Source organism: Apteryx rowi, unplaced genomic scaffold, assembly GCF_003343035.1.
Source record: "Apteryx rowi isolate R43461 unplaced genomic scaffold, aptRow1 scaffold_84, whole genome shotgun sequence".
NCBI classification, from domain to species: domain Eukaryota; kingdom Metazoa; phylum Chordata; class Aves; order Apterygiformes; family Apterygidae; genus Apteryx; species Apteryx rowi.
Genome location: NW_020451138.1, coordinates 819,910 through 846,857, shown reverse-complemented (window position 1 = coordinate 846,857; position 26,948 = coordinate 819,910). Strand labels below are relative to the sequence as shown.

General features: G+C 40.8%; 2 protein-coding genes across 10 annotated transcripts in view; one reads left to right on the top strand and one right to left on the bottom strand.

The window, feature by feature from the left end:
• Positions 1-14,858, bottom strand: part of COL19A1 (collagen type XIX alpha 1 chain) — a 233,994-nt gene extending 219,136 nt beyond the window's left edge. Inside the window, exons 1-4 of the mRNA XM_026090007.1 lie at positions 14,825-14,858; positions 10,493-10,572; positions 7,624-7,724; positions 5,957-6,089 (exon numbers count right to left, since the gene is read on the bottom strand). The gene's annotated coding sequence lies outside the window, so the exon portion shown is untranslated. The remainder of the gene's footprint in view (positions 1-5,956; positions 6,090-7,623; positions 7,725-10,492; positions 10,573-14,824) is intronic.
• Positions 14,859-20,771: 5,913 nt separating this feature from the next.
• LMBRD1 (LMBR1 domain containing 1) overlaps positions 20,772-26,948 on the top strand; it is an 87,241-nt gene continuing 81,064 nt past the window's right edge. For 8 of the 9 annotated variants that reach the window (XM_026089981.1, XM_026089980.1, XM_026089984.1 and 5 more), the window contains exons 1-2: positions 20,772-20,871; positions 21,851-22,027. In XM_026089981.1, the coding sequence (XP_025945766.1) occupies positions 20,812-20,871; positions 21,851-22,027 (237 nt within the window). In that variant the 5' untranslated portion in view covers positions 20,772-20,811. Of the gene's footprint in view, positions 20,872-21,850; positions 22,028-26,948 lie in introns of those variants that run through there. The other variant, XM_026089985.1, reaches the window with a different exon arrangement.

The following is a 26,948-nucleotide window of genomic DNA, read 5'->3' as shown; positions in this document are numbered from 1 at the left end:
AAAGGTTTTACAGAATCTGTAGGCATCCAGTGTTTATTTAGTTATTTAAATAGCTGTTTATTTAAATTTGTTTAGTAAGACTAGTACAGCTTTTGTATGTAGATAGTCTTATATACTTAAAAATATTTACATTCTACATATGCCTAAAAATTGACTATAAAAATGACCTAAACTACTGTAACACATTTTTACAATTATGTAAATTGTTCACAAAATAAACGTAACTGACTTAAATCAATGTAGTTCATATTTTTAATTAAACCAAAGTCTGTACAGAGGACTTAAGGGAAGATTCCACAAGCCCTGGAAACAGACAAATGATTAATTAAGAATCTTCAGTTGTGTCTGTCCAAAACTCTCCCATTTACATTCAGAGCAGCTGTTCTCAACAGCTTTATTAACACAAACTTGATGTTGTACTACAGTAAAGAGGTATATATCCTTTTTTAATGTAACCCTCAACTAAGCACTTCTATATGGTAGAATTTTAGGTGGCATTTTTAGTGGATATTTTCCTCTCCTGCAATTTTCTCAGGGTATTAAGAGATGAAATTTCAAATTAATAGAAGAGAGTTCTCCACTTATATTCTAAATAGTCTTAGGGAGTACAGACAGCTAGTGGTAACTCTTTAGATCTTCACCATCTTGGATTTATCTTCATGTCAGAAGTTGGTTCAGAAATTTTAAATACTTCTCAGGCTAACCTATGGTCACTATGTTGGATTCAAACATGCTGTCTCACCAAACTCCCTAATCATTTTCATTGAATGCATGATGACAGTTTGTCTTCAGCCTGGAGCAAACCAGCAGGCTATCAAGACAAGGAAACCTCAGACAAGGAAAAGGGGCAGGAGAAGGGAAAGATTTTTTAATATTTAGCTTATGGGAGGCTGTCAGTGCTCACCTATGTGCACTTTTTCTTCCCTTTTTTTATTACTCTCACAGCTTTTGTTTTTTGGCTAACAGCTAATAAAACAACTACATTATTTAAATATTTAATAATACACAATATTAATATCTAATATTTAAATATTTAATAATACCTAATATTAATATGTAATATAGTGCTAAAATATCTAAAACAATAAAACATCTAATTTATTTAATGATTTACTTATAATCTTTCTTTGAATTATTTACTAGTATGACAAAGTCAGGAGCTGAGGCAATAAAATATAATGAAAAAAACAGAAGCTCAAGTTAAGAGACTAGAACGTTATTTGACACAGGGTAGCCAAATGGATTGTTTTGGACTCTGCTGTATCTCTCTGAGTGTTAGTGTAAACAGCTAATAGCTAATGTTGATTAAATCAGATGCACTTAATCTCTTTGGGTATAGATTGTCATGTGAGACAAATCTGTTTTAGATCTCATCAGTTTTAGAGCCCTGTAAGCATTTTATTGTAACAATACGATGAGATAAGTGACATATCACTACGCGGCTAATTACACTTGTGGACATTTAACAAAGACTGTGCATCATAGTGCATTAAGGACTTGATCTTACTTTTATCATGCAGCTAACAGGTATGCTTTTGATGTCCCAGAAATATACAGTCAAGCCATAATTTTTCCCCCCTTTCAGTAGTATTTAACTTCATTTCTCTAAAGTTAACATATTTATTTAAAAAAAAAAAAAAAAAACTTCCTAACTTTGACACAGTTGAGAAGTACCTCTAACAGTATTTAATTGAAAAACTATCAACACTGAGAAGAACAAGAAAACCACAATGCAAGAAGAAACAAAATCCAAAGAAACACACCTCACTAGCAAAACAATACCACCAAAAAACTTCCTAAGTAACTTCATTAACTTAATGTCTAATTTAGTGGCCCTGAAGTTGAAAGAATTCTTATCTAGAAATGAAATTTTGTCATTCCTTTTCTTACCGTTTCTCCCAAAAGAAACTTTCTCCTACAGGACCAATACTAGCTCTATTAATCACCTCATCTCCTGTTTTCAAATTTGCTTTCTTAACATATACCCATTCTGTCTTCTGTAATCTGTGGGAGACCACTACTATACAAGTCCATTCTAGTCTCCCACTGGAATGAATGAGTGGAAAAGAATTAGAAAGTTAGTAGGAGTAAAACATTTTGCCTTTCTGCAGATCACAGGAAGTGCTGGTAAGATCTTTTATTTAGAGTGAAATTCTGGCTTTCCTGAAGTCATTGTATGCTCTGCTGTAAACTTCAGCTGGGCCAGAATTTCACACCTGGTTTCTATGATCCCTATTAAGTTGCTGTTGCTTTTGCTATAAGCTAGGAGTACTGGAGACTTTAATGAAGCCAGGTTTTCACTCCAAATAGAAAGTATTACCAACATTTCCTGTGATCCTCAGAGAGGAAATATAAGAAATAAACATGCCAGAATGTTAGTGTTTGCCAGAAAGGCTTTTGTGGCTCCCAGGCTATGCTGTGTTTAGTGGTAATAACATGACTTGAACAATAACAAAGAATAGACAAACCTTTGTAACCCAGAAACTGAAATATAATATAGAAGCTGAGCCTTTGTGAGCTTTTTGTCTGGATTATGATAGAGTCAGTAACAGTATGCTGAAGTCAATACAGTATTTTTTTTTTTGTATGGTTGAGGTTCTTTCCTCTGCTTTGCTTTTTCATCCCTTTCCAGCCCTCACTGTGTGTAGATTACTTATTTTCCTCTCCTCTAGTGATTGCTGGAGTTCCTGATCTGGAACCTCCAGCCAGACCACCGGTGATGTATCTAGCTATTTACAGATTAACCAATGTTTTGTTTAGTTGTTACCGAAAGATAGCTAAATACTATGAAAAAGCAAATTCATGAGAGCAAACCCCTGATCTTTGTTTCAGCAGGCTTTGAATGCATGTTATCATCCATACATTTAAAAGGCCATAATCTCTGTAACTGACCACGAGTTGGCCAGGGAGCTGCCTGCATGTTACTCTGGAACTGATCAAATTCAAAGATTCCTCATATCTAAAAGTAGACATTACAGAACTTGTAACAAAGTAAGTCCTTAAACAGAAAAAAATCAGTTCTATTACAGATTAAATAAAAAGGTTTGAAAACAAGTCTACTCACAGCCCCCTGTATCTTTGAAGGATTGATCTCTTTCCTCCCATTCTCCTGGTAATTTAGCAGCATTAACTGTTACTTAGGTTTCACAGAGCCTTCTGGGTCTCCCAAAAAGTCTTGTCTTAGCTGTCATCACTGAGACTTGGGCTTGGGTTTTCTCTGTGATGCAGAAAGCCTCCCTTGACTCTAGCTTCGTGCTTGTTTGTTCCTCTCTCCCTGTCCCAATGGTTCGCTGCTGAAGCTTCTTCAGCTGGGCATGCTAAACTGCTTCCAAAAGTTCTTCCTCCACAGGGTCCTGTCTTAGAGCCTCATTCCCTCCTGATATTTTACTACCTGTCACAACTAATTTTCCTAATTTCTGTCATAATCTAGATCATAAAATTTCATTTCTGACAAATTCATAATTTCTAGGTGAGCTATACCTCCTCTTCCACAAAGATATCTGATCTAGTTTTAAGTATATAAAATTATAGAGATTCTACCACATTCCTAAGCTGAGTTGCAGTGGTTAACCATATTTATGAAATTTTTTGCTACATGCCTCATTTCTCTCTTAATTTGTCTAGCTTTAGACTCCAGGCATTGGATTATGATATGCCTTTATCTGTTAGATTAAATATCATTACGGTATCAGAAGTCTTTATTTCCATGTACAAACTTAGGCTACCATCAACTCTTCTCCTGAATAACAAAGATGAATTGAGGGCTTTTGTTTTGTTTGTTTTTCACTACAAAACAGTTTTTTTCTGGAATCATTCTTGCTCACTGACATCAATTAGAATGCTGAGTGCTTGGATGCCAGAAGCAGACATAATGGCATAGTTATATCATCAATACCATATAAAGTAGTAATCCAGCTTCATTATTTCTTTCTTTTAAGCCCATATCTTTTTAGCCATCATGGTGCACAAGAAGTCATTACCTACTCTTTAGGCATTACAGCTTTCCAAAATACTGTACTGCATTTGGTAAGCGTAGACCTGTGTTATTTATTCCTATTAGTCTGACCTTACCTTTGGTTTTGCTATATCACTTGTTTACTGGGCAATCTAAATCACCCTATGAAAATGGGCATATAATTATTTACTGCTCAATCATTTTCATGTCAACTGCAAACTATCCACAGTGATTTCTAGCCAGGTGAAGCAAGGCCCTATGCTCAGTTTAATGATGTTTATCTGAAGGTAATGTGATAGTTTTGCAGCAAGACAGCTGAGCAATTTCCAAATTTCAGGGAATGTTCTAAGTACTTGTAAGAACATTGTTTATTTTTTTGAAAACTAGAAAATTGGAATGGGAAAAGTCTGACTGAAAAGAGTTTTGAATCTGCTTAGCAAAGCCTTCATTTCCAACCTAATTTGTAATGGCTTATATTTCAAAAAACTAGCTAATCAGTCATTAACATCATTCAGACTTGCTTCTTCTCATACCAGAAGGTGCATCAGAGCCATGCTTGCAGACCTGCTTTATGTACAGAATCAATCTCGTCCTAAAGGTAGTCATATGGAGGACCTCAAAGGACAATACAGAGCCCTGGTTGTGAAGAAAAGTTAGCAAAACTAAAGCCCAAACAGAATAAAACACGAACTATTTACCATCTATGAAGGCTAAGGCTTCAAAGGTGCTCCAAATACTGTCAGTGTAAAACTCCACCTGAGCAAGGATGATGGTGAGTTCAATAATGAGCACAATGTCAATGCTCAAACAATTGAAAATGTTAAAAAAGCAACATATCTATAAAATATAGAAAATGTCACACATCTGAATATGCTATTTAAAAGTGTATAGAAATAAAACTGAACTAATTAACACATATAAGTTGTTGCTCCAGAAAACAAGGTAAAACATACATTCTTGCTAGAAGACCAGTAATATACAGTGCCTGCACAGTGGAGGTTGTGCCCAAACATGATAAAGATGAACTGATGCATAGTATAACAAACTGAAAATAAACGATTGATAAAACTAGGTAAGGAAGGGAGCAGCTTAAGCAATGTCAACACTAGAATTACTTCACCAGTATAGGAGTATTGGTATCTTATACTAGCAAAACAAGCCTAGTGTAGCTGCAGCAGGTATCCCTTATTTCTTCCTGGGATTTCTGATAATGATATGTGAATAACCTGTATATAGCAAGTCCATGGGGCCTCTAACACAGAGGATCATAAGATAATTCAGGCTGGAAGGGAACTCAGGAGGCCATCCATCCAGTCCAACCTCCTGCTCAAAGCAGGGTCAACTATCAGGTCAAAACAGGTTGCTCAGGGCTTTATCCAGTCAGCTCCTCAAAACCTCCAAGGATGTAGACTGCAAAACCTCTCAGGGCAACCAGCTCCAATGCCTGGCTGTTCTCATGGTGAAAAGGTTTCTCCTTATATTCAGTCAGAACATCTCTCATTTCAGCTTGTGCCTGTCATCTCTCATCCTCCCACCAAGTACCGCTGAGAACAGCCTACCTTCATCTTCTTGATGTCCTTCTTGCATGTGTTGGAAGGCTGCTGTTGGGTCCCCTAACGGCTTCTCTTCTCCATGCTGAACAAGCCCACTTCCTGGCCATAAAATATCCTCTTCTAATATTAAGTATCCTGATACCCCATGAAACCAAACTCTTTACAGATTGCATTTGCATTACATCTTTTATGTAGCCTACACTGAACAGCTGATAACTTGGCTATCAACTCTTCCAGTATGTATAGTCAATTCTTCTTCACACCAGATTCCCACCAGAGAGAGTTCTTGAAGTGACTGAAAATGTGCTTTGTGAAAGATCTTGTTGTCCTTAGCCTCTACCAACAGGTATGATCTGTGTGCTACCTTTTTGTGTGCACATTTTGTGCACTGCTTCTTTCCTCTGATTAAATTTTCAGGGATGGTGAGTGCATTATAGCAAATAGTTACCTTGATTAGAGCAGAATTTCTCACGGTTATCTTCTCCTTGGTGATCATAAAATGTCCATCTCATTTATTTGTTACTGGCTTTTATGGCCTATCACCATAACAAGGCAAATAATAATGCTGTGAAGAAACAGGGCTGGAAAATAAGAAGGTTTTTATACAAAAGCAAATATACATACAAAATAAATATATGTAAAAAGTAATTTAAGTGAACACTTGCTGTGCACCATTATGCTATTTTATAGAAAACTCAACATTTCTAGTGTATCTGTATCACTTTTTACTAACTGCTAGAAAAGATTTCAAGATTTAATCATCTATATCAGCAGAATCTGTTTTTCATTTGTTTGTTAAACAAAACATTAAATTACTAGCATGCATTTTATTAGTGTATTGAAGACCTTGTGTGGTGGGAAGCAAAAAAGCTCCCTACAGGAGACTATAATCTAATTGAAACACAATGCAAAATTACAAAATAAATAATGAAAGAAGATAAATGAGAATTACATTAATACAAATATGCATTAACTGTTTGTATAAAAGAGAGATATAAATAAGATGTAAAATAAATTTCAGAAATCATCAATTTCATAGCCATTATCTGTTGTCATGGTATTTTAGGTATTAAACCAGAAAAGAGTAGGAACGGGTATTTTGAAGGAAGACATGAGTGAAGGCTCTGTGTACTGGTTTATGAAGGATATTCCATATTTTAATAGGCTGTGTAAAAAAAGGGGGGAGGATTTTGGTGAACAAACTGAGCATTTCAGTAACAGAAAGCAATATGGTTCCTGGAATGAAGGAATGAGAAGAGACACTGAGGTCTGTCAATACATAAAAGAGAGAGACAGGATTGCACAAATCTGTACTAGTATGAAAAAAATCTCTGTATTTCATGCAACAAATAGAGACAAATAGAGACACCAACAGAGACCAAAAGAAGAAGGTGAGAAGATCAACATGAGCAGATGTAATATGATTTTCCATCTCTTTTTGAATTAAAGTTTATCAAAGGAGTTAAGAATGGAAATGCTATAGTTGTAGACATGAGAAAAAATGATGTTTTAGACAAGAATTAGTCATACAATAATAGAGAAGAATTAATTCTTGAATATATAATAGTGAAGAAATAGCAACATATAGATATACTCTGGTTGTGAATAGCTACAGAAATGGAAGCTTTGATGATGGCACTGAATTATGGGCTTGAATACCTTGGAAAGCAGTGATGCCATCAATAGTGACAGAGCTTGACAGACAGAGAGTAAGATTTGGAATAATCCGTTTTGGTTATGTAAAATCAGACTGACTTTAAAGTCTACACTTACATAGCTACAAAATCACTCATATTTTACAAACCAACCCCTGAAATTTTGCCGTACTAAAACGTCTGAAGAAATTAGAGAAATTTTTCAAAGTGAGGACTTTAAGATTTGGCTTCTACTGAAATCCCTGGCAAACCTCCTATTTACTGCATAAGGCCTGGGAACAATTCTGGAGAACTACAATATGGGAGCCCTCTGGTGGGTAAAATATGAAAATGCCCCTAAAATTCAAATTACTGCAAATAAAAATTCTCCTGCCATTTAAACTATATTTTTACACTTAAGATGAGGGCATTCTCTTCTTATTTATTAATGCAAATTTATTTATTAAAAATCACTTATTACCAAACGATGAATCTCTTCACCACTCCTCCTCTGTAATCACCTTTCAGTTTTTTTTCTTCTACTCAAATGTCCAGCTGCAACCCATAGAGACAGGCAGTTCACTCACAAGGAAAATAAATGAAATAGGAAGAACATGTTAAACTAAATTCTTGTCCATATCATAGAAAAAAAGAGTTATCTCATCTATCCATCTCTGCTGTTGCTATTACCAGAGACAGGGAACATTAAGTCTTAGCAGCAGCTTGAAGCCCTAGCATTCCTTTGGGTCTTGTAAAATAAATATTATACACACCAAAACCTTCAACACTGAATAAAACCCTGAGATTGTTCCTCACTATTTACACGTGCATGCCTGGCTCTGCCAAGACAATTTGCATATACGCAGAGTGTGCCATTTGACTACATATGCTTGAACTTTTTCTTCTCAGGATTCAGTCCCTTTCTTCTCCTAGTAGAGAAATCAGTACTTCATTGTATCAGTATTCTTTCACAACCAAGTGGTACATGATACAAACAGTTAAAGAACATATATTTACGACAGGATAGAAATAGGAGAAAGGAAATTGCTCCCCTGTGAAGTCAAAACTACAGATGTAACTGCTGCTATGCAGCTACACATCAGAAGGCATAAATGATAATGGCTAAAACTAGCAGCTATAATCTCATGTCATTCTTCCTCTCTGTGATGTTGCTTCATTCTACTGCCTTGTATTATTCAATTCTTAGTGCAGTTTCTGAGAACAGCAATTTACTTTGTGTTCTCCAGAAAACTATCTTCTATCTAAGTATAGTTGCTCTGTGAGTGGCATTAATCACTGGCTCATTCAGGTTGGAAGGGACCCTTGGCACCTTTCCTGTCCAACCTCCTGCCCAAAAAAGGGTCATGGAATTGAGAACAGGTCACTCAATTTTTTATCCAGTTGAGTCTTGTAAATCTCTAAGGATGGAGCATGTACAGCCCCACCGGGCAACCTGCTCCACTGCTTAATTATCCTTGCATTGTTTTGTTTTCTCCACATATCAAGTTGGATCCTCCTATTTCAGTTTACGCCTGCTGTCTTTCCTCCTCCTACCATGCACCACTGTGAAGAGCCTGGCTCTCTTTTCTCAGCGACCTCCCCATAGGCACTGGCAGGCTGCTGTTTGGTCCCCCCAAACCCCTCTCTTCTCCAYGCTCAACCAGCCCTCCTCCCTCAGCCTCTCCTCACAGGGCAAGTGCTCCAGACCCCAGCCATCCTGGCAGCCCTCTGCTGAACTCACTCCAGTTCATCRAYACCCTTCCTGCATTGGGGAGCCCAAAACTGGACAAGATATTATAATGTGGTCTAACGAGGGCCAAGTAGAGGTAGATAATCCCTTCCCTTCATCTACTGGCTGGGCTCGTGTTGACACAGCCCAGGGTGCTGTTGGTCTTCGGTGCTGGCTTGTGGTCACCTCAGCAGAGCTGCTCCTGAGCCAGTCAGTCCTGGTCTTTATCACTGCAAGGGGCACCTCCTTCCCAGGTCCTGGCTTTGCATTTGTCCTTGCTGAATTTTACAAGGTTCCTGTCAGGTTCTGTTCCAACCCTCCTGTCTGTCTGGGACCCTTTGGATGGGAGCCCTGCTCTTGAGCCTATCAGCTGCACCCCAGAGTATAGTGTCATCTGAAAACTTGATAAGGGTGCCTTCTGTCTCCTCCTACAGGTTACTGAACAGGACAGGTTCCAGGAGACACCTGAAGCACTCCACTTGTAATAGGCCTCCAGGTAAAATATGAACCAGTACCTTTTGGGGCTGAAAATTCAACCACTTCATCAACAGTTCCTCACCTGTATAGTAGTCCACCCACCTAGACTAATGCCCTAACTTGAATACAAGGATGCTGTGGGAGACTGCCAAACACCTTGCTAAAGGTAGAAAGCATCAAGGTAGAAAGCATCCACTGCTCTCCCCTCATCCACAAATCTAGTAATTTCATCATAGAAGGCAACCAGGTTGATCAAATACTGACTTCACTATAAAGAAATTGATATATTCAGATTTTGAGTAAATACAGAATGGAGTGCTTCAGGAAGAGTCACCAACTCTTTCTTTACACAGGGCAGCATTAAGCCTATCTTTTTTGTTATTCTGGAACAAAACAAAAATGAACTTCCATGTCCCTGGGCACAGGTCTAAGGCCTATTTTATTGGTCAGAGCTGAGGCCCATTCCTCACGATAACATGAGAAGACCTCTCCTATGCTATAAAAGTAGCTGCTAGACAGCCCCTGTTGTTCAGGAACCTTTGTACAATCCATATCCTTGGTTTAAACATTTGAAATGGATCTCTCATCCATGAATTTGTCTAATTGATTTTTAACATACTCATACTTTTAGCATTCAAATCAACCTAAGGTAAAGATATCTAGTTTTTAAATTTTATGAAGTACTTCTTTTTTTAAGTCTTCTGCCTGATTTTGTGCCCCTGCTTTTCTTTTTATGAGAATGACTATTTATTCTTTACTCACTGTTCCTCATGCCATTCAGAATTTTTAAAATTTCTATCACTTCTCTTTGAGTATCTTCTTTTCCAAGATGGAGATTCCAAATGATTTAATTTTTCTGTGCTCAGAACCTATCCCTTCCTTTGTTCATGCTCATCCTCCTTCTCTAAACTATTCTGAATTCTGTGATATCTTTTCTGAGACAGGCAAAACGGCTCACAATGTTCATGAAGTGGGAAAAACATGGGATTTAAGCTAAGAGTGTAATGACAGGTTTTGGTTACTTATTCATGTCTCATTGCTATCATTATTTTCCTTTTTGACTACCACTGAAAATTAACTTTTTTGAAAGTCAAACTCGCTGGCAGCTTTGCCATTAAATTCAGGAGCTCAGAATTTAACTTACTGTTTTGCTTCTTCTTCTCAGTATGGTTTCCTCTGTCCATCCTGGAAAAATCTCCAAACATGCTCCTTCCAAGTTTACACCTTGGTTGTAGTTTTCCCATGCATGGAAGAATAGAAATATCTCTAATAATTTAGAACAAATATGCAGAAGACAGTAGTTTGGATGATCTAATATGATCAGCCAGTTGACCTCTGTTCATGACTTGACTAATATTAAAAAAAAATACTGGGAAAAATCTCATTTTATTCTGACTGAAAACATCAGGCAGAAAGTTTCAGTGGAATACACATCTTTTCACATTTTTTTTGTTCAAAAAACTCATTTCTCCTGTGGAAGTTCATACTGTTTTCATTCTTAACAGTTCATATAGAACTGTCATTTGCATACAGAAAAGGCATCACAAGCTTTAAAAAAATGTTTTAAACATTTTAGAGATGAATTGACCTTGAAGACTCCTAATAATTTTTAGAGCCCTCACAGGAAAAAAATGTTACTGACCTACACTCCGGAAAATCAGTTGTTTTCTGCCCTCATACTCTTGTTTTCTATACTGTTTTTCTTAAAGCAATCAAAGAAAGGAACAGAGCAGAAAAGAACCTCCGTATACATTATTATGTAGCAGTTGGCAACATATTAAAGTAAGAACGATTACTCTAAATTGTTCCATAAATTCTAAATTTGTAACTCAAATAATAATTGATATTTCCATTTAGCATTTCTCAATCTTTTAAAAGATGTTCGCTGTCCCCAATTAAAGAAAGAAAAAAAGAACAAAAAAACCCCTTGAAGAACTATTGCTTTTTCTCCTACTTCAGTATTACCACAGCAATTAAAGACACATACATCTTAATGTACAGATTAGCTATACCTCATGGAAGTACTATGCTTTGATATATAGCACAGACTATGTCAGGTTTTTATTTTCATGTTAAAACATTCATGTTCTGATGACTTAGCTTTGTCTAGGACAATGATCCATTTTATTCATGTATATCAATTATTTTGCGGAATATATTGTTGAAGGATATTGTTAAGATGTAAATCATAAATAGACATAAAAAAGGATTTGAAAAAATAATAGAATTGAAAGTCTATCGTTAGCCTCCAAAAATTATGATACAACCTTTGACCCGGGCTCCTTGAATCACAGGCTGTCAGTGCTGAAGGGTTTGCTGGGAGGAGCACTGCTGTATGCATACCAGTTTCTTATAAGCATGCCCTAAATTCCCCTAATTACTGATAAACCCTTTTTCCCAACCAAATAAAAATGTTGAGTCATTGATACAATAACAGTATGAAAGTATGAAAGTATTCATATTGAATAAGGTCTAAAGGGCAAATGAGGTTTCTCCCAGTGAAAAGAAATGACAGACTGGAGTAAAGCCAAGCATACTGGAGAGATTACCATGTTTGAAGAGCTTAAAATGAGGTAACATTTTAGGATAAGAAAACAATACAAGGACTAAAGATATAAAGGACATATCATGAGGTTCTCTATAAACCTGGGGATAAATACTGCCCAAGTTAATTTTGTGAATGCCTTCTAAAACATCGTATGTTAATTATCATGCAGACTGGCAGATTCCAATTTTGTCAAATCTTTTTTTTTTTTTTTTTTGCTATGCATGATACAGTGGATGCCTCTGGTTCATAGGATGAAAAATTATCTCTTAATAGTGTCTTAGGAAGAAAAAACAAAGTTGTGTGACTGGATTAATAAATTTAAGTAAGCATCAAAGTACAATGATGGAAGGAAAGATGCATGTGTTCACATGATGCAGTATGACAAACCAAACTCAGAAATCTAGGTCGGTCTACAGTAATGGCAAAGGAGCTACAGCACTAAATGAAACAGTAGAAACTTCCATAGTCAATTTTCTTCACGACTTTAAATGGTTAAAAAAAAAAATCTATTTACAAATAATATTACCAATGGTTAATTTTATGTACTTGCACAGTGTCAGGCCCAAAGCATCTTGTTCCATGGGGCTCATAGGTTTACTTGATTCTAAGCTATATAACACAAATAATAATTATACCTTAAAGTACAAGGCCACAATATATTTGTCATATAGTGCTCACCCAGTTTCTTTCTCTTCTTTCGTCTCTAACATTAGAAAAAACATATACTGAAAAAGAGTTACTCAGTGAGACAATTTTAAAATATGGGATTCCCATTAACCCACACACTTTCAGCCTCCCTTAAACTTGTGGGATTATCAAGTGGGGAAGGGAGTGATTTAGTCAAGTGAGAAGGCACACCTGCTCTCTCATGGTATGTACACTATCTAAATCAAGTATGATACTAATCCCTTGTCTAAGTCAGAACGAAGACTGTATCATATTCTGGATACTTTAATTTCTACAATAATTCTCCTGTACTTTGTGTCTTTTTACTACAAGAATACTTTATGAATAAATAAACCTGCAGAATTTAATTTCATTGAGTAGCACATAAGACATTTTGCACAGTTTGTGATTATTTCACCCAATATATAAGAATTTTTAGTATAATGATTCTTTTTAGATTAAGTTTTATTTAATAAGAAAAAAATTTGCAGTCTTTACCTTTCTTGGAAATGTCTTGCCTGGGAAAATGAATATGGTATTTAGGGAAGGCCACTTGTTTTTTTGTTTGTTTTTTTTTTTCCTACACTAGTATTGCTGCCACTGTAAGATATATTAGCTTTTTTGAGGAATACGATGACAGCATTCCCTTCATTCATTCTATTATTTATTCACACATTTATTCTCTCACTGATCTGTGAAATTTCAATTTTTTTTTTAATATGTGCACTGGGAATTTTAAGGAGTCTGTTAATTATTAGCTTGTAGTTAGGACAGGAAGCCCACATGGGCTTATCAACCCCACAAAACCTTTTTGGAAATCATCCAGACCTACTTTTTGTACTGTACTTACCCTGTGACCCTATACACTATGCCCTACACAAGTTGTCCTATCCACTGCTGCTCTTTAGCACGGTCACTGATCTCATTGCACACTGTGGCATCTTGATGACAAGCTTTGACTTGCAAGAGCAAGGGTGAAGGAGGAAGGGAAGTATCTCTTGATCTAGGCAGGAAGAGAGGCACATCCACTACTAGAGTGTAAGGGAGAATGGTGCCTTATGGACATTGGCTGGCCCACCTTGGAAGCCACACTAGCATAACCAGGCTGCTGGAAACATGGCACTAGCCTGGACCACTGCGGCCAAGGCTAGTTCTAGTGGTCATGAGGATTCCAAGCGCTCACTAGCACTCACACGGCACCATATTGTCTTTCAGAGGTGAGACGATCAGTAATTTTGGTATGTATAAGGCCACTACACTGGCTGCCCCATATGACACCTTACCTTCTTTCAAACAATAACACTCTTTATGAAAAACACACTTGTTCTTCTGGCCTCCTCTTCCATTTATGCAGAGTGGTGATGTTTCCTCTGCACTAGGAACCAACTGCCTCCTTTCTAATTTCTTGACTCATGGGCTCTTGTTAATAAGTCTTAATGACCAATGCACCTTATGGAGTTTTGTTCTGTGGTTGCTTGTTTTCACCCCATGATGTAAGTTAGAATGACATAATTGGGTTTCTGAGTCTGTGCTGATGCCACTCAGAGGACAGGCCAAGGATTAGCTGTGTCAGCACAACTGAATGGGCAAGCTGGGGAAAGAAATCAGTAACTGGGGAAGCTGGTGTTCTTTCATAGATGATCTAACATTAGTTCAGCCAGAATAAATGAACATTTCTGTCCTCTCCTAGCAGGGATCTTCAAACCTGTACTGAAAGAATGAAGTACAAAAAAATACAGGTCATATTCTGTTTTGGTCTTCCAAATTATCTAAGAAACAGATAACTTCCTTAATGAAGCAAGATGCGTCCATAGAAATACAATAAACAAAAACTATAGTTGCCTGTCTGGGCCCACTGCTGAATGGGGTGGGTGCCCTGGTGACGATGGACACAGAGAAGGCAGAGTTATTGAATGCCTTCTTTGCTTCAGTCTTTACTGCTCAGGCCAGCCCTCAGGAACCCCAGACCCTGGAGGCAAGAGAGAAAGTCTGGAGAAAGGAAGACTTTCCCTTGGTCAAGGAGGATCAGGTTAGAGATCATTTAAGCAAACTTGACACCCACAAATCCATGGGCCCTGATGGGATGCACCCATGAGTGCTGAGGGAACTGGCGGATGTTTTTGCTAGGCCACTCTCCATCATCTTTGAAAGGTCATGGAGAACAGGAGAGGTGCCTGAGGACTGGAAGAAAGCCAATGTCACCCCAGTCTTCAAAAAGAGCAAGAAGGAGGACCCAGGGAACTATAGGCCAGTCAGCCTCACCTGCATCCCTGGAAAGGTGATGGAACAGCTCATCCTGGATGTCATCTCTAAGCATGTGGAGGACAGGAAGGTGATCAGGAGCAGTCAGCATGGCTTCACCAAGGGGAAATCATGCTTAACCAATCTGATAGCCTTCTGTGATGGAATGACTGGCTGGGTAGATGAGGGGAGAGCAGTGGATGTCGTCTACCTTGACTTCAGCAAGGCTTTTGACACTGTCTCCCATAACATCCTCATAGACAAGCTCAGGAAGCGTGGGTTAGATGAGTGGACAGTGAGGTGGCTTGAGAACTGGCTGAATGGCAGAGCTCAGAGGGTTGTGATCAGCAGCACAGAGTCTAGTTGGAGGCCTGTAGCTAGCGGTGTCCCCCAGGGGTCAGTACTGGGTCCAGTCTTGTTCAACTTCTTCATCAGTGACCTGGATGAAGGGACAGAGTGCATCCTTAGCAAGTTTGCTGATGAGACAAAACTGAGAGGAGTGGCTGAGACACCAGAAGGCTGTGCTGCCATCCAGAGGGACCTGGAGAGGCTGGAGAGGTGGGCAGAGAGGAAGCTCACAAAGTTCCACAAAGGCAAGTGCAGGGTCCTGCACCTAGGGAGGAATAACCCCAGGCACCAGTACAGGCTGGGGGTGGACCTGCTGGAAAGCAGCTCTGCAGAGAAGGACCTGGGAGTCCTGGTGGACACGAAGTTAACCATGAGGCAGCAATGTGCCCTTGTGGCCAAGAAAGCCAATGGTATCCTGGGGTGCATCAGGAAGAGTGTTGCCAGCAGGTCGAGGGAGGTGATCCTCCCCCTCTACTCAGCCCTGGGGAGGCCACATCTGGAGTACTACATCCTATTCTGGGCTCCCCAGTACAAGAGGGATGTGGCACTACTCGAGCAAGTCCAGTGCAGGGCTACAAAGATGGTTAGGGGACTAGAGCATCTCTCTTATGAGGAAAGGTTGAGAGAGCTGGGTCTGTTTAGCCTGGAGAAGAGAAGTCTGAGGGGGGATCTTATCAATGGATACAAATATCTGAAAGGAGGGTGTCAAGAGGATGGGGCCAGACTCTTTTCAGTGGTGCCCAGCAACAGGACGCGAGGCAACGGGCACAAACTGAAACACAGGAAATTTCACCAGAACATGAGGAAAAATTTTACTACTCTGAGGGTGACAGAGCACTGGCACAGGTTGCCCAGAGAGGTGGTGGAGTCTCCTTCTCTGGAGATACTCAAAACCTGCCTGGACGTGATCCTGTACGATGTGCTCTAGGTGACCCTGCTTGAGCAGGGGGGTTGGACTGGATGATCTCCAACGGTCCCTTCCAACCTCAACCATTCTGTGATTCTGTCTTCACCCAATACCTTTGCATCAGGTTTTGAGTCCTGTGGACTACCTGAGAGGTTGCAAGTCTAGTTAGGTTTGTGACAGTCGATGTGATATAATGCTATAAATGAAAGTATGGTATGCAGAAGCATACCATCTGTCAATGTGGCAGTGCAGTAGCAGGATATGGTGGTACAGACTGATACGCAGCCTTGCATGAGTAAGTGCAGGTAGACTCTGGGCACTCCAAGCAGCAGCTGTCCTGGAAGTTGTCTACAGTGACTGTGAAAAACAAGCACAGCCCTGGTATGCAAAGAAGCATGTAGCTAGGTATCTTCAACGGTGCTCCTGTAGATAGACTGTGGGAACAGTCAGGAAATCCAGCCTTAAACAGATCGTTAGTACCCTCTTACAGAACTTTGTAGACGTAGCCCAGAAGAATGCGAGTCGCAAGTTTCCCAGGAATACAAAACAAGGGATGAAATTCATCTCTCCAGAAGACAGCATCAAAGTCCACATATCATTTGGACACCATTGTTAGGGCTGAAGTTTATAGTTTCACTGGCACAAGGCACAGGTGAAAGATCATGTTTGAAAAATTAAAAAATACTAGCTTGCTATTAAACTGGATTTTTTTTTTTACATTTTTGCACACACTTGTCATCTGCAATGTCCCAGTAACAGTAAAAAAATTTGAAGCTGGTCCTCTGAATTCTATTTGTAGATTATTCTTCAGAGAAAGATCTGTTGAATATATGTTAATAGAATATGAGATAAAATGCATTTAAGTTTATAAACTCTAAATAGTTTAGAGGAATGAAGAAAAAAACACAAGGACAGCTACTAGAGATTACATGGTATTGAATTTCCACTCTCTGTCTACACTGTGCATAAAACCATTAAATCCATTTTGACAAAAATCAAAGTTCTTCTTTTAAACTATGAATTACAGTAATCATTTTACATGAGGGGACATGGAATAATTCTCACTGAAACCTTGAAAGGCTTGCCTTTTACCTAAATATAGTTAGGTTAGCAACCATATTTACCAAATAGGAATGCATCTGACAGTGATGCTTATTTCCTGAAAATTATAATTTACCACAAAATATATGAAGATTATAACAAAAAACTCAAAGATAAATGGCATTTTTCTCCTTGTGAGAACTGTTTATATAATTTTGAATTTCTTTACGATTTGTTAATAGACTCCGCATAAACTCTTAACTGTTTATTTTAGTCATATTAGAGGGGAAAAAATTTTTGTTCATGCTGAAATTACTCTTATGGTTTATTTACTAAAACAAGTTAAATATTTAGATAACCATTTCACTCAGAAGAGAAAGATTTGTGGTCAGGATGTAGCTATAGCATTTCTTTTTTACAACAGCCTTAATTCTTAACTAGTTATGCGTCTCTGATGTTCACTATTTCAATATTTTATTGATAAAGGTATGCAATGTTGTCAAATTCATAAAATCTTTATGTACTCAAAAGGCAGAATACTTCCCATTTGGGAAAAGAAATACTTCTAGTGCTGTTCTTTAAGTTTTTAATTCTTCATGGGATCTAGGGTAATTTTGAACCATAACTTACATATTTAATAGTAATGACATCCAGGGAAATATTTTCTGTGATGAACATAATACACATTAACTGTAAGATATACAAAAAAATCTTAAGTGCACAATATAATTATCATTTAATCCTGAATAGACAGTAAAAGATTATTTAAGGTAATGTTTTCCTTCTATGTGTTTTCACAGTTGAAAAGGAAGGAGGATTACTTTGTCACTTCCAGTTAATTTCCATTCCTTTAAACATTTTGATTATTCAACATGTCAAATATTTCAGTGTATTTGATCAAAAAGTATGGTTATTTATTAGCAGCTAGATATTCTTTGAGAAAAACTGTCTATGTGCACATCATCCTGCATTTATAAACGTAAGGACTCACACAAGAGATTTTTAGTTTGTTAGTACCTGCAGGGCTGTTTCATGTTCTGCTTCTGCCACACACTGACCATACACAGAAAGAGATGGAAAATGCCCTTCTACTTTTAATTCCTTTCAATCCTGAAGAATCTCTTTTTAAAAAAAATAACATAACAAACCCACCCATGACTGGCATATTCACTCAGTAAAACTGTTCAAAAAGAGAAATTTCTGTCTCTTAATTTTTACTACAGGGATCTCCTCAGTTCTGAAATTGCTTTTCAAAGACTGGATCATGGAATAATTTAGGCTGGAAAGGATCCCAAGAAATCATCTAGTCTAACCTCCTGCTCAAAGAAGGGTTGACTATCAGGTCAAATCACATTGCTCAGGGCATTATATAATCAGGTAAAAAAAAACCCTTCAAGTATGGAGACTGCGCAACCTCTCTGGACAACCTGCTCTATTGCAACACTATCTGCATGGTGAAAAACTTTTTCCTATATCAAGCCTGATGCACTCTTGTTTCAGTTTACGCCTGCTGTCTTTCCTCCTCCTACCATGCACCACTGTGAAGAGCCTGGCTCTCTTTTCTCAGCGACCTCCCCATAGGCACTGGCAGGCTGCTGTTTGGTCCCCCCAAACCCCTCTCTTCTCCACGCTCAACCAGCCCTGCTCCCTCAGCCTCTCCTCACAGGGCAAGTGCTCCAGACCCCAGCCATCCTGGCAGCCCTCTGCTGAACTCACTCCAGTTCATCAACACCCTTCCTGCATTGGGGAGCCCAAAACTGGACAAGATATTATAATGTGGTCTAACGAGGGCCAAGTAGAGGTAGATAATCCCTTCCCTTCATCTACTGGCTGGGCTCGTGTTGACACAGCCCAGGGTGCTGTTGGCCAGCTGTGCTGCCAGGGCACACTTCTGGCTCACACTCAGCTCCTTGCCCCCCAAGGATCTCGAGGTCCTGAAGAGCTGCTCCTGAGCCAGTCAGTCCTGGCCTGTATCACCACAAGGGGCGCTTCCCTCCCAGGAGAAAGACTTGTCATTTGTCCCTGAACCCCAGCAGATGAACCAGTGCAAGGCTCATGACTGCCGTTGTTGCAGCAGGCTCTCTCCCTCTGCGCCCCATGGAAACCAGCACGGCCAGTCTGCGCCCTGGGACAAGGCTCCCAATCTCCATCCTTCTTACAAGGCTGCAAGCCTGGGTGAATGCCCCACCTCTGAACACCTGTCAGTACAAACTGCCCACCCCAAATGCTTGTCAGTCTGAACCCCCATCCCTGAACGCCTGTCAGTCTGAACCCACCTCTGATCCCCTATCAGTCTGAACCCCCACCCCTGAATGTCTGTCAGCCTGACCTCCCACCCCTGAACACCTGTCAGTGTGAACCCCCATCCCTGAAGGCCTGTCAGTCTGAACCCCCACTCCGGAATGCCTGTCAGTCTGACCTCCCAGCTCTCAACGCCTGTCAGTCTGAACCCCATCCCTGAACGCCTGTCAGTCTGAATCCCCACCTCTCAACGCCCGTCAGCCCACTTGGGGTGCCTTAACAGTTCCTCGCATGTGGCCCCCACGAAGCGCGTCAGCCGCGCTGGGGCGAGACCCTCCCCCTCCCTGAGCCACCCGCTCCCTTCTCCCGCTGTACAAGCTTGCCTCGGCCCCGCCTGGCCCCGCCTCAACTCGCCCCTGAGCGTCCTTCGCGGCCCGCCCCGCCCTCACGCCGCACACCAGCCCAGCTCAGGCAGTGCTGCGGCCCCTCCCCCCGCACAGCCCCGCCCCCCCGCGGCCCCGCCCTCCCCTCGCACCACCCGCGCGCACTCAGGCGAGGCACTGCCCGCTGCTGCCTCGCTGCGCACGAGAGGCCGTGCGCCACTTGCCAGCAGCTGCCTTCCCTCGAGAGCACGAAGTGGCCCAGGCAACGGCCCGGTCGCCCCGACACAGTATTAAAGCCGGCCCCCACGCCCAGGATTTTTTTCCTGGGGGCCGCAAGCCCTCCGGGCCTCCCTGGACGTAGCCGCTCTGCTGCCTGCCCTCGCGGCGGCACCACAGCAGCGGCTTCTCGGCTCGCTGCCTCCCACCGGTCCATGCGTCTGGCGACATGCCCGTGTCTGTACACGATACACCGCAGGCTAATGAAACCAAGCACAGGGCAGGACGTTTTAGAAAACTGTATGCAATGTACGGCAAGATTTTAAGTACCTTTATGGAGAAAAACGGGGATAAAAAAATTAAAACTGTTCCAGGCCCTCTTGGTGTACCTTTTATCTTTTCTCACACGTGCCTTTTTTTCCTTCTTGTCTGTTAAACAAGTATTCCCAAGCGTCTGGCGTGGCTCTCCCTCCACCCACCGCTCCCCGGGTTTGCCGGCGGTGAAGGCAGAACCAACCGGCAGGGAGGCGGCAGGAGGGGAGGGCTGGGCCGTGGCGGTTCCTGAGGTGGGGCAGTCCCTGCCGTAGCACCTGTCCGGCGGACAAGCCCCTGCTTTACAGACCTTCGCTTTTAATTCGTGATTTCACTTTGCTGCCAGCAGTAACGAGAAGGGCCGGACCCGCCCACACCCGCGGCCGTGAGCGAAACCGAAACCAACCGCCGGCGGCGGCCCCGCCCCCTCCCGTGACGTCACAAGCCGCGGCTGTGCCGCAGGCGGTTGTTAACAGGGTCTCCATGGTGACGGAGCGTCCCGCCCCTTTAAAGGCTCCGCCCCAGGGGCTGTACGGCTGCAGTGGCTGACGGGAGCGAAGATGGCGGCGGTCGCGTCCGAGCTGCTGACGGGCTGGTGTCTCTTCGCTCTCGCGCTGCTGGTAAGAAACGTCTCTCTGCGGCCCTGCTTTCCCCTCGTGTGGGCATCCGGGGGCCGCCTCCCCGCAGCCGCTCTGGTGCGGGCTCCTTCAGCGCTCTAAGGGCGGCCTGCCTGGGGAGCGGCCGGTCCCCTGCCGAGGGAGAAGGGGGGAGGCGGTGGAGGGGGGCCGGCTGGCACTGGTCTTCCCTCTCTCTTCTTCACCCCTTCTTCCCCGGCCGGCTGTGCCCCGGCCTTTCCCTCCTTCCCTGCCTCTCTCCTGCCCGGGCCTAGTCAGGGGTGCTTGCCCTCCTTTCCCCTTCCCTTGCCCAACCTTGGCCTGGAGTGCTTCCCTGGCCCAGGGTGCTTCCTTTGCCACCTGTCACACCCTAAGCCTGGCCTGGGGAGCTTCCCTTGCCCCTCTGAGGCCATCCCCCCCACCTCCTCTGGCCTGGGGAGCTTCCCTTGCCCCTCTGAGGCCATCCCCCCCACCTCCTCTGGCCTGGGGAGCTTCCCTTGCCCCTTCTCTTCCTCCCCTCCCCCTGTCTTTGCTTTCTTGGTCCAATTTTCTCTTGCCTGGAGCTGGCTGACTCCCTTTCCCTTGCTCCTTCTTCCCCCTCCCCTGGCTGCCTGTCCCTCTTGCTCTGGTAGTGAAAGCTTTATTGAGTCTTAGTGGTGAGGGTGGTGCTACAATGTCATAATTCAAAACCCTCTGGAAACAGAGAATCTGGGGCTCTATTGTCTTTGTGTCTGTACGATCAGCACTGCTTGCTTGGATTTTTGGCTGCTTTGTATATGAATGCTGTTCTGGTTGTTGCAGCAGTCAATTAGTTAACATAGGGAGCTGTATGTGATGAATATAATACAGGTCCTTAGGACTCAAGTAAAAGGTGTGTTGGTGCTATGTTGGTAATCAGTACCAAGTAATAAGGTCCAGCTTCAGTAGCTGACTTCTGTTGTCTGAATTATACAACTTTACAACTATCTTTTACTGTGCATTTCAGGCTATTCTCATTTTCTGCTGGGTTTATGTACGCAAGTATCAGAGTCGACGGGAAAGTGAAGTAATTTCCACCATAACAGCTATTTTTGCATTGGCAATTGCTCTCATCTCATCAGCACTACTACCAGTGGACATCTTCTTGGTTTCGTATATGAAAAACCAAAATGGTACATTTAAGGTACTGGCTTATTTTAAAATATAACTACTTGAGAAAAGTAATTCTTACTGTGTTGAAAGAGGATGTATCTTGCTTTACCTTTGGTTATCAAAGTGTTCAAAACCTATATTAATACCTGTTTAATTGCTTGAGGTTTTTAGGAGGCTTGGTACTAGCACTGCAAAGATGAGAGTATGCTTTGTTTGTTTGAAATGGATTTCAGTGGATTTCAGCTCTCATTTTATTTTTCCTGTCAGACTTTCCAAATTCTAGGTATTTCCAAACATTCTCTGTATTGTGCTAAAATGAGTGCTTATTACCATCCTTAGGCTATAAATCCAACTTCTAGATATTAGTTTTTACTATGTCATAACACAGCAATTTAGAACAGAATTTGGTGCTGCTATTTAAAAACAGACTGGATTGCTTATTTGCTGTTTGAAGTTACTTCAGTTGTCCTTTTTTGCCAGCATTCTTTTAATCTGGTTCTGAAGCACTGATGCAGTAAATCTGTATAGGTCTAAATCTACATAAATGTAGACACTGAGATAACCTTGAAACATTATGTTAGGCATATCAGTTTGCCAAGCAAACCCCCCACATCTCATAATGACAGTAGTTCAGTTAAGGCAGTATCAGCCAAGAAAAGAGGTTACTGTACTTTCCATCCCTTCAGGGGTTTTCTGGCTCTCCCTGCTTAAAGTGCACACCCATAGGTTATGTCATGAACCATTACAATGATGCATCATCACAACACAGTAGTGATTTTTCAGGAAAAGTTTTCTACTGCAGTAGCTTTAAACAAAACCCAAATGTACATGCAGGTCTTCCAGCATCTGTTAGTGAGTGATGCCAGCTTTGCTGGAAGTAGCTTTCTCTGTCTTTAGGCATATGTTCATAGTTCAAAGCAACATCTGCAGGGAGATGGCAACTTTGAATTATTTGATGCTGCTACCTAAAAGCTGTCCCTTCTGGAGTAACACAGTTTACTGAAGTATTGAGTGGAGCTGAGGGGATTGAAAGACTAGCAGCTGTTGTCCCTTCTGTTACAGTCTTGATTTTACTATAGGTCTTTTGTTATATTACATAGTAGCAATTTCTATTGTTCTCCATGTTTTGCCTATGTATGGTTCTGTGCACTTGTTATTTGACTAAATAGGGGTTTAGTGTTCTTGAAGTTAATGTCTTCTGAGACACTTGGTCACTATCATTAAAAACAGGCCACTCAGACTGGAGCATATTAATAACTGGAACAACTTAGCAATGAATTATTATACCTCCCCTCAAACATACAGAAACAGCTTGAAGTGTTTTATTTTTCTGTTTAAGTATTTTTCCTGATAATATTTCTTTAGGAGAGCATATGTGCAAATTCTTGAAACACTGCTTGAACTTTGAGCTTAGCTGGCTATGGAGCCTAGTTAGATCTGTAGTAAAATGGACAGTTGTGGAGTTATGCTAGGTTTCTACCACTTAACGTTGTTCAATGAAATGGAAAAATGGAGGATTAGTTCAGTAGTTCTGTACAGGCTGCTTTTGATTCTTGGAGATGCATGTAGTGACTATAGACTGATTTTTTTTTTCACTGAAGAAATGCACCTTGTGCATTTCTTAACACTTCTCCTTGCAGCTCACTTAAAATCTGAGAAATATTGAGAGGATGAGCAATTTGCTGGTATTCTCAAAATAAGTCTGTAATAGGTAACTCTTTCCTATGTTCATTCTTCCTCTTTGTGAAAGCCTATTTTTGATTCTGAGGCTATGGATTCCATGTGCCTACTACTTAGACTAGGGGAGAGACAAAAGTGAAGTGAGGGAATGACCCTGAAACAGGAGTTAAATGTCTGCACAATAGATTCAGTCTTGATTACCAGTATGTCTTGTTTTACAGCAATGCACTTAATGTCTGGTACCTGTAATAGTTCTACATTCTGGTTTTAGATAACCTCACCTGTTGGAGGTGGTTGAAGTCTTGTTCTCAATTTTGAAGTTTTCTTTAAAAGGAGATTTTTGACCCCTCTTTACTTACCTTCATTCTGGCACTCTACAATCTTGAACTAATATAGCAAACAGCCTGAAAAAGAATATTCCTATGATAGGTTTGTATGTCAAGGAATACTTATGATGAACTTTAAGTGATATGCTGTTCAGTACATTCCGCTAAAGGCAACATTTTTTGGTTACTTTCAAAGCACCTTTGCATTAAGTCAGAGATGAGCTGTTTTAATGAGATGCAAGGAATAAATTGACTATCTTGACAACTACTGCTATGTTAAAGAATTTCAACAGGTAAGGAAATTAGATAAGACTAAGTCATTGTCTAGTAGTAGAAGAATAAATAAATTCTAATATGTAATAATATGTAATATTATTGTAATAAAAATTAAAGAAAAAGCACTGGTTTGATTACTATATGTCTACAGTTAACTGGTACCTATGTCCTGAACTTCTTAAAATACTGTTACTTGTCTTGAGTCCTGTGTTTAAAGCTTAAGTAGACATTGAATTGCTGCATATTCTTCAGAAGTTCTGGTTCACTAAGTGATCAATGGTGGGTGTTCCATAGACTGAATGAATCAGATTCTGTGCTCACTTCAGACAATTACTGTTTATGTTCCCTGGCCACTCCACTCCCGAAAGTGAAACCAGGTCCTCCCAGAACCTTGACAGTGTTTAGGAGCTAGCCTGCAGCCAGCATAATGCTTTTTGGCTGGGGCTTTTGCAAATTTAAGTCATAAGAGGCCTTTAGAATTGAGCTGTGACATGATTTTGTGATGTTATTGCTAAGTAGTAATAGAGTAAAGCTATTAATGCTTTGGCTAAAAGTTTGTCTTCAGACATTGTTTGTTCATAACAGATCCATATAGAATTTGGAAGAAATTTTTCATGTGTCAGTAGGATGGTAGCAGATGGCTGAGAATGATAGTCTGGCTAGCCAGAGAAATGATATCAATTGGCCAAGCTGAAAAATGCCTAAGCATCTGCTAGAGATGAAGTGGAATTTTGCATCAAAAGGGGAGAATCAGAGACCTAACTTGTTAATGTATGCATTCCTTGATTTGAGAAATAAATTTTGGGGGGAAATAGGAGGCCAAATGTGGTAGTGCAGTCACTACTGTCTTATTTAAGGAAATATGATTAACAGAATGAATGCTGTGTACTTAAATTAGTAATTTTTCTTAAACTGTGTTTCTGTTTTAATGGCTACATGCTATGATATGAATCATACCAGAAAGCAACAGGCTTCCATGCTGCTAGTAAACCTTTCTCATTAAAGTACCTTGCCTATGCTTTTGAGACTTCACAGCCCTAGTTACTTCCTGATATGTGTGGATGGTGCAGTTCTGATGTCCTGTCTCCAGATATTGAACTAAAATTGTTCTGTATAGCCTTGCAGAAATTCATTCTTCTCTGTGGTTCAGCTCAATGAGTTTCTAGCTTTGTAGCAGTAATGAGGTCTTCCTGATTATTAATACACTTGATACCAGCTGGAGTGCTGAAGTTGTGAAACAAATATTAACCTGGTCTTCCTGGTAAAGTTGAGTGATCTGAAGTCAGTCAGAACCACAGAGATCTACATGTTAAACACAGCTTTGATTCCATAACTCAGTTTGAAGGTAGGAAGAGGTTAGCATCTTGACACGAGTTCTTCATGAACTCTTAAAGCTCTTGGCCATGTCCTGGATAGTGTTTGCTTCCTTTCTGCTACTGCTTCACAGGTAGAATGGCCTAGGTTGGGCTCAGAATACCTCCAAGAGATTGCCTCTTTCTAGCCACCGCCTCTAAGGCGCTCTCTCTGGGACCTACTGAAGGCCTATGAGTTTGGCAAGAATCCATTGCTCTGGAAAGCCAGAGCTGAAAGTCTTCACTAGGTTACTTACCTTGTTCTCAGGAAATGTTTGAGGCAGATTCAGATAGGTGTGGCTAACTTTCTCACTAGATAAAGTTAGTTCTTCAAGAATCCTTCAGCTGGATGTTTCGGAAGCTTATTCAAAAAGAGTAGTGGCAGGTATCCAGATACTGTCTAAACAATTTTTTTTTGCTGTACATACTCTTTTCCTCCCCCTCCCCATTAATTCCCAGTGTTAGTGCTGAATAAGAACCTGTCAGAATGAGAAAGAAACAAGGATCCTCAACTTCTATTCACCAAAGATACTACATGTGGATTTTTGTCAGGCTTATCAGTCTGATCCTACTGTCAACCTGCAGAGATTCTCAAGAGCTTTCCTTGAACAAACTTGTATCTAACTCATGGACAATCTTTTTGTGCTAATGGCAGAAGCTACATTGAAGTCAAGGCTTGTCTGACTACTTCAGTTGCTTACTGAGTGCTCATTCAGTTGTATGCACCTTCACTGAGTAGCAAGGTATGTGTCCTGGCTTTGAGAATTGGCATTCTTAACTGTATGAAGTGTAGTACCCAGACAAATGACTGTCCTTGATGCTGCTTTCTGGATGGATGTACTTAAAGCAGCTTGTTCTGTATCTCTTTTTCACTGTGTTCAGAAGTCTTTCTTGGCAAGGGCCATAACTTGGTCAGCCTTGGTTCACTTTGTGGTTCTGCCCATTTTGATGGTAGCATTAGCTTCAGTCTTAGTTGAATGTATAATCAGTATGTGAAGTCTGTCCTTCACTATGAACAGTGGCTCATGGCATCTGGTACCTGTTGGTTTCTATCATTGTACTTCCCTGCCATTACAGAGACATGGTGGGATAGCTTGCATGACTGGAGCGCTGTCATGGATGGCTATGTGCTTTTTAGGAAAGACAGGCCAGGAAAGCGAGGTGGYGGAGTTGCTCTTTATGTGAGAGAGCAACTGGAATGTATGGAGCTGTGCCTAGGGGTGGATGAAGAGCGAGTCGAGAGCTTATGGGTAAGGATCAAAGGCAGGCTAGCATGGGTGACACTGTTGTGGGTGTTTACTACAGGCCACCTGATCAG